The following is a 7,953-nucleotide window of genomic DNA, read 5'->3' on the forward strand; positions in this document are numbered from 1 at the left end:
ATGGCAATATCAATCAACCGTCTGGAGTCCCAAGTTCATGAAAAATTGTTGTTTCAACCTGAATTGAACCTAAAGAACGTAAGTGCAATGACCTTAAGGAGTGGAAAGGAAATTTAGGGATTCGAACTCGTGATTCCAAAGGACAAGGATGAAGAAAAGATCGAGAAAGGACTTGAGGCAGAGGACATAAATGGCATAAATCCAGTGATACTCCTTAACCCAATCATTGAACTTAAAGCTAATCCGCTTCCCTTTCCTAGTAGGTTGGAGAAACCAAAGAATCAAGACAAGGAGAAAGAGATCTTGGACGTATTCCGCAAAGTAGAGATCAACATTCCTCTGCTAGATGCAACCAAACAAGTGTCGAAGTATACAAAGTTTTTGAAGGATTTTTGCGTCAACCGAAGAAAATTGAGAGGAGACGAAAGAGTTATTTTGGGGAAGAACGTGTCAGCGGTTCTACAGAAGAAACTTCCACCGAAGTGCGGAGATCCAAGTATGTTCATTATCCCCTGTAAAATAGGTAATACTTTGATTAGAAATGTCATGTTGGACCTAGGAACATCAGTAATGTCTAAATCTATCTATACTTCTTTGAACTTAGATCCGTTAAAAGAAACTAGGATAATAATCCAATTAACTGATCGAACGAATGCTTATCCTGATAGGTTGGTCGATGATGTGTTGGTTAAAATTTCTAACTGATTTTTATGTACTTAACATAAATAATGATCATTCCCCCGACCCTTTACCTTTGCTATTAGATAGACTCTTTTGTTCACAATCCAAACTAAAATTGATGTTAATAAGGGTACCTTGTCCATGAAATTTGATGAAAAAATTATTCATTTCAATATCTTTGAGACCATGAAATACCCCTCGAACTCTAATTTTAACTCTGTTTTTTCTATGAGTGCTATTGACTCAGCGGTGCAGGAAGTGCTTGAAATTATTGGCAGGGATGAGTTAGAAGTTGTTTTAACCAAGTACCTCGAGTTAAACACAACTCATGAGGAAGAATTGAGTAAAGATCTGAAAAATACAATTGGAGCATTGCAATCGTTGCCAGTCAAGACGACGAGGTATGAGCTCGCACTTATTTTCGTGCCCAAATCTCACCAAAGGGTATTACCGTCTGTGGTGCAGGTACCTGTGTTTGAATTAAAATCTCTGCCAAAGCACTTGAAATACGCTTACTTGGGCAAGAAGGAAATGCTTCCATTGATTATCTCGACGCGACTGTTGGAAATCCAAGAAGAAAAATTAATCCAAATTCTTAGAGATCACAAGCAAGCAATAGCATGGACTATCACCGACATTAAGGGCATCAGCCTCTCTGTATGTATGCACCGAATAAGGTTCGAAGAAGATGCCAAATCTATACGGCAAGTTCAAAAGATGCTCAATCCCCTTATGATGGAAGTGATGAAGAACGAAATACTAAAGCTGCTGGATGTGGGGATCATATATGCAATATCAGATAGCCCATGGATGAGCTCGGTACAGGTAGTTCCAAAGAAAGCAGGAGTGACAGTGGAGGCCAACCAGAAGGGTGAACTCATGCCAATACACAAACCCACTGGATAGCGGCAGTGTATCGACAACCAGAAATTAAACGTTATCATGAAAAAAGACCATTTTTGACTTCCTTTTATTGACCAAATGATTGAACGATTAGTTTGTTGAGTTTACTATAGTTTTTTAAATGGGTTTTTAGGGTATTTTCAAATTGCAATCGCACTGGAAGATCAAGAGAAAACCACCTTCACGTGCCCATTTGAAACTTTCGTATACAGGCAAATGCCTTTCGGATTGTGCAATGTTCCTGCAACATTTCAGAGATGTATGGTGAGCATTTTTTCAGAATATGTTAAGAAAATTATTGAGATTTTCATGAACGACTTTAGTATATATGGTGATAGTTTTGATAATTGTCTAGATAACCTGAAATTGATCTTCTTGAAATGTATATAAACTAATCTCGTGTTTAATTGAAAAAATGTCATTTTATAGTTGAGTATGGGATAGTTCAAGGTCACGTAGTGTCTTCTAAGGGTATTGAAATTGATTAAATTAAAATAGACATTATATCTACCTTACCTTACCCCGCGAGTGTGCGGGAAGTGCATTTTTTTCTTGGACATATAGGTTTCTACCAAAGGTTCATAAGGATTTCTCAAAGACTGGAGCTCCTCTGTTCAAACTCTTACAAAAAGATGTGGCCTTTCAGTTCAATGTCGAGTGTAAGAGAGCATTCGACAAGTTAAAGGAGTTGTTGACATCATCACTGATCATCCAACCTCTTGACCGGAATCTCTTATTTGAGATCATGTATGATGTTAGTGATCATGCAGTGGGAGTAGTGTTAGGGCAGAGAATAGGAAAAGCAACTCACGTCATCTACTACACGTCCGGAACCTTGAGTAGAGGTCAATTGAATTACTCCACTACTGAGAAGAAAGTTTTAACAGTTATTTTTGCTTTAGAAAAATTCAGGTCATATTTATTAGGTGGTAAAGTTATTGTATTTTCTGATCATACAACATTGAGGTACCTAATAACCAAGAAAGATGCAAAATCGAGGCTGATAAGGTGGATATTGCTCTTGCAAGAATTTGATCTGGAGATAAGGGATAAAAGTGGTTCGGAGAATTTGGTAGCTGACCATTTAAGTCGCATATCAGTTGGAGAGGAGAACGTGCCATTGAAAGATACATTCCCTGATGAACAATTATTTTCTCTAAATTCTAAATTGCCTTGGTATGTTGATTTAGTTAATTACCTAATAGTTGGCAAATTACATGCAGGTTGGTCCAAAGCAAAAGGGGACAAGTTAAAGAGCGATGCTAAATACTACATATGGGACAACCCGTATCTGTAGAAGCATTGTGCTGATCAAGTAATGCGAAGGTGCGTAAGTGAGAATGAATATCACTCAATCTTAACTTTTTTTCATTCTTTTGCCTATGGAGGTCACTTTGGACCTAAGAAAACAGCTCGTAAGGTGTTAGAAAACGGGTTCTACTGGCCTTCACTATTTAATGATGCCTACATGCTCTGTAAGTCGTGTGAAAGATGTCAAAACATAGGTAATATTTTTCGTAGAGATCTGACGTCTCAAATTTCAATGTTTTTTGTTGAAATTTTTGACGTATGAGGGATTGACTTTATGGGCCCTTTTCCCATGTCGTTTGGTTTCTTTATATCATCTTGGCAGTTGATTATGTTTCTAAATAAGTGGAAGTTAAAGCCACCCGGACTAATGATTCAAAAGTGGTTTCATATTTTATTAAGTCCAATATTTTTGTGCATTTTGGGATGCCAAGAACCATTGTTAGTGACAGGGGGATGCATTTCTACAATAATACCATAGCTACACTATTTCGAAGGTATGGTGTGCTCCACAAGGTCTCAACATCATACCACCTTCAAACCGATGGCCAAACCGAAGTATCGAATCGAGAAATCAAATCTATCTTAGAAAAACTGGTGTGACCCGATAGGAAGGATTGGAGTCAATAGTTGAAAGATGCACTTTAGACCTATTGAACGGCGTATAAGACTCCTATAGGGATATCACCCTATAGATTAATATTCAAGAAGCTGTGTCACCTCCCAATGGAATTTGAGCACAAGCCCTTATGGATGATAAAGCAGTGTAATATGAATTTAGAGGAGACTGGTGCTCATTGAAAGTTGGACTTGCAAGAATTGGAGGAGATCCGGAGAAAAACATATAAGAATGCATTAATTTACAAGGAGAGGAGTAGGGCGTTTCATAACCAACAAATCTCTAGGAAGACCTTGAAGTTGGTCAAAAGGTTCTCCTACACCAATCCAAGTTTAAGCTGTTTCCAGGTAAACTGCGCTCCAGAGGGATTGACCTTTCATTGTTACTCATGTCTTTCATTATAGTGCAGTAGAAATCCAGAGCACTAAGATGGCCAAAAAATTTGTAATGAATGGACACCGTCTTAAACACTATTACGAGAGCTTTGCAAGTGAAGAAGTGAAGGTGATAGATTTGGACACGCCAAATTGCTCCAATTGCTAACATCTAGCCATGTCTAACCAAAGACGTTAAAGAAAGGCGCTTTTTGGGAGGCGGCCCAATTTCTTTCAGTTGTTGTTCAACTTTAGTTGATAACTTCAATATGTTTTCTTAAAGTTTTTCCAAATTTTTGATTTAATTTTTTGTTTCTGATGATTAGTAGGTGTTCCCCTGACATAACGCGCCAGCATCAACAGGGCGCGTGGTAATGTGCAACTCCCAGGTGCTTCATCAGAAAGGTTTCAACCCTCATAACGTGCCTGCGTCAAGTCACCTAAAGAGCTCTTCCTTCGATGTTGGAGCGGACTGACCGACATGCCACGTCCATGTCAACAAGGCACGAGGTAACTTTTAATTCAACGATTCTTCATTAGAAGGGTTCTTGCTTTCATGATGTGCCTGCGTCACCTGGGCGCGTGGTAATGTGCAATCCTCAAAGTCTTCATCAGAAAGGTTTTCACCCTTATGACGCGTCGGTGTCAACCGGGTATGTGGTAACTTTGAACTTAACAGACATTTATTAGAAGGATTCTTGCCTTTTTGACGTGCCATATCATGTTCGAGGGAAAGGCATGTATAAAAAATAAATAAATAAAATAAAATAAATTTCATTTAAATTCAAATCTTTAGATTCATCTCTATATAAAAAAAATTGCAACCTATTTTGGTTCTCTTTCTTCGTTCTTTCTTTTTCCTTTCTTTCTCTTTCTTTCTTTCTTCCTCCCCTGTCTTCCCTTTTCCCTTTTCACCCGAAACCCACAACTGCCGCCACCACCGTCTTTATTGCCTTGACGTCCGTCGCTGTCTTCCTTGTCACAACTACTGCCACTGCTGTTCTCCATTGCCTTGCCCACCATAGCATGGACAACTACCGCAACAACTGCCGCGCTGTCCGCCGCTCCCCTCGTGTACCTTTCTCGTCGCGTGCCTCCACTGTTGTTGCTCCGTTACTGTTGTGCCGCCACGTCTCTCTCTCTCTCTCTTGCGGCATCCGATGCACGCCACCACAGCTTCGACACACATCGCGCCCGACCCATGGCCGTCTGCCGCCTAGCTCCGTCGCACGCCGCTGCACGCTGCTGCCTCAACCACCAACGTGCGCCACTGCCAATCCCTCAACCGCCACACTTCATTATCTTAGAGGTAGAGGTAATCCACTTCTTTCCCTCCTCAACTAACTCTCTGGAGTATCAAATTTTGAAGTATTATTTCTGGAAGTAATTATTTGACTCAATTGGAAAATACTCTGTTGAATTATACCGAATCTGGGAGTCATTTAATTCTTTATTTAAACTGCTGCGTTGTTCGAAAATTTTCTGATATTGTGGTTCGATAAATCTGCATTTGACTATTGAATTGGGAGACACCAGTGGCCCTTGATTTGGTTGTTGAAACCGGTTGAATTAAATTGCATTGTTGGGAGTGTCGCGCCCTATTTTTTGGGAAAAAACTGAAATTACGATTACGGGTTTATAAAAATGAAGTTTTTGATTGATTTTCATTGAAAACAAGTTTTTGATTTTTAGAAAATAAATAAAGAAAATGGGCCTAAATGGGACTAAAAATACGACGATTTTGACCCAAAAATAATAGTTTAAAAAGGTTTTTAATAAAAAATAGGAGCCGCCACTTGGTATTGAGTTAAGGTGTACCAAGTCACCTAAAATGAATTTTCAAAGAAAAAGTAGAGAAAACCCTTTTTAAATGACTTCAAGTCTACAAAAATCAAGAGAAAAGGGGTCGGGAGTCACATTTGAAAAAAGGGAATGCAATGATAAAATCCAAGGCACCCTTTCAACCTAACCAAAGCCAGTTACGTAATTTAATCAAAAACTTTTCTTATTTTAACCTAAGAATTTATCACATTTGGATATCACTATATGGATGCAAAATCTAAATCTAGGAGGATATCGGGGGGTCGGAATATCTCTTCAAAACTTGATTGGTGCAAATCACATTAATTGTAATGCCCAAGAGTGACTCTTCGAAGAGGTCACGAACATGCAAAATATGAGACTCGAAAGAAAGAAAAGAAAAGAAAATAATAATATACATGACCTAAAGGAATGCATCATAACGGGTGTGGGGGCTAAAATTCGTGACTCAATTTTTCCTTTTATAGAGGGAATACGAGCGTGCTAAAACTAGAAAAGTCACACTCGTTCATATCCCATATTCGAGAGATATTTCCTATCTAATCAAGCAAAAATGTACTAACCTAATTCTAATTCTTAAATGGAATGCAAGTCCTAAAATGCCATGTTCCACATATAGAGGTAAGGAATATACATATAGGGAAAATATGGATAAGGGATGTACATAAGGGGGAAATATCATGCAAAAATGGTAAGGACCCTAAAAGATAGAAAATATGTATGCAAATGTAATGATTATCATACAAACATGATTTAGCACGTGAATGGTCCCTAAGGGTCTAGTATTGGACTAACCCATGTCTATAAGTTCTCATTAGCGTTGGACTAGTGAGAAATTAGAAAGGAGGGCCACAACTAATATTGGACTAGTATGGAATCGGGAAAAGAGGCCACAACTAGCGTTGGACTAGTGTGGTGGCGTCATGCATTTATTACAATCAAATAAATCATATAAAACATAATAAAGCAAATAAACATATAAATTACATATAGCACATAGCACATAAGCATGATATCTAGATAAGACCCTAAGAAAGCGAGTAACACATAAACACACAAGTATGTAAAGCACACAAAGCAAATAAAGCAAATAAAGACCTAACTATTACATTCGAAGAGCCCTAACTACAATCTAAAAGGGGGAAGAATTAAATAAAAAGAAATAATAACCTAACTATTAGAATTTTGGCATTTAATGCCTCTTAAATAACCGAAATTAAAAAATGAATATACAAGATTAAAACCAATAAAGTGAATAAATAAATAAAATAAAATAAAGAAACACATTCAAAAGTATGCAATTAGACACATAAAATTACATAGGAACACATTGGGTCAAATAAAATCAAAATAAAGAAGTAGAGCGTACCTCCTTTGAATTGGTTGTCTAATGAAATGTAATTTTCTTATTTAACCTCCAAAACAATAAAACGATCAAGGCGTCACTTTAATTAACAAATAATCACAAGAAATGGAAATAAATACGAAATTGAATTAATCAAATCATTTAAATAAAAATAAACAACCCGTATTCAATAAATTAAAACAAATAAGGACCCAATTGAAATAATTAAAGAAGTTTGAGGGATCAAATTATTATTATTACAAATATTAGGGGTCTAAATGAAAATAATAGAATTAAGGTTTAAGATAAAGTCTATCAAAACTAAATGCTAAAATCTATAAAAATGAATGAAAACCCATTTGCTATAGTTAAACAATAAAATTACCCCAAAATTCTACTAAAATTCAAATCAAGATTATAAATCTATCAAAAAAATTGTTAAGCCTTCAAATTCATCCTAAAATTCACTAAAAATCTATTCAAAAACCCATTAAGTCATATCAAAGAAAAATAACATTTAAAAAGGACCAGATTGGTTGAATTTTTAATTTTATGGGCCATAGTAGAATAAGGAGAAAACTGAGGGGTCAGGCTGCAATTTTGGAAAGCTTTTCATGCATGCTTCGCAGAAGCTATTCTTCTTCTTCGCTGTTTCTGGGTTCATCCGAAACAAGCTTGGAATCTTATGCAGCAATTTTAACAACAAATCCAATCTCAAGTCCTTGTCAAATTCCCAAATCCATCATCAAGATATGATGCTAAACTCATAAAAGGAAAAATCTGAGCTGAGGAACTTGCAAGAACCCAGGTTCGTTCATTGGTTTCAAGTTCTGGGTTTTCATGTCAAAATCAAACAAGCACCAAACTCTCAAGCCAAACCAACAATCAAACCCAAATCTTGT

General features: G+C 37.0%; 1 protein-coding gene across 1 annotated transcript; it reads left to right on the forward strand.

The window, feature by feature from the left end:
* LOC140010692 (uncharacterized) lies at positions 1 to 2,881 on the forward strand. Its single transcript, XM_072058009.1, has 5 exons — positions 1 to 78; positions 142 to 496; positions 929 to 1,552; positions 1,718 to 1,848; positions 2,162 to 2,881. Exons 1-5 carry the CDS (start codon positions 1 to 3, stop codon positions 2,879 to 2,881), a joined length of 1,908 nt encoding a protein of 635 aa, XP_071914110.1.
* The last annotated feature ends 5,072 nt before the right edge of the window (positions 2,882 to 7,953 follow it).

The sequence above is a fragment of the Coffea arabica genome, chromosome 7c (assembly GCF_036785885.1).
Source record: "Coffea arabica cultivar ET-39 chromosome 7c, Coffea Arabica ET-39 HiFi, whole genome shotgun sequence".
In the NCBI taxonomy this organism is placed as follows: domain Eukaryota; kingdom Viridiplantae; phylum Streptophyta; class Magnoliopsida; order Gentianales; family Rubiaceae; genus Coffea; species Coffea arabica.

Coding starts and splice junctions, on each gene's coding strand:
- LOC140010692 (XM_072058009.1), top strand. CDS start 1: ATGGCAATATCAATCAACCGTCTGGAGTCCCAAGTTCATGAAAAATTG. Junction 497..928: donor ACCGAAGTGCGGAGATCCAA/GTATGTTCATTA, acceptor CTATTGACTCAG/CGGTGCAGGAAGTGCTTGAA. Junction 1,849..2,161: donor CAACATTTCAGAGATGTATG/GTGAGCATTTTT, acceptor TTTCTACCAAAG/GTTCATAAGGATTTCTCAAA.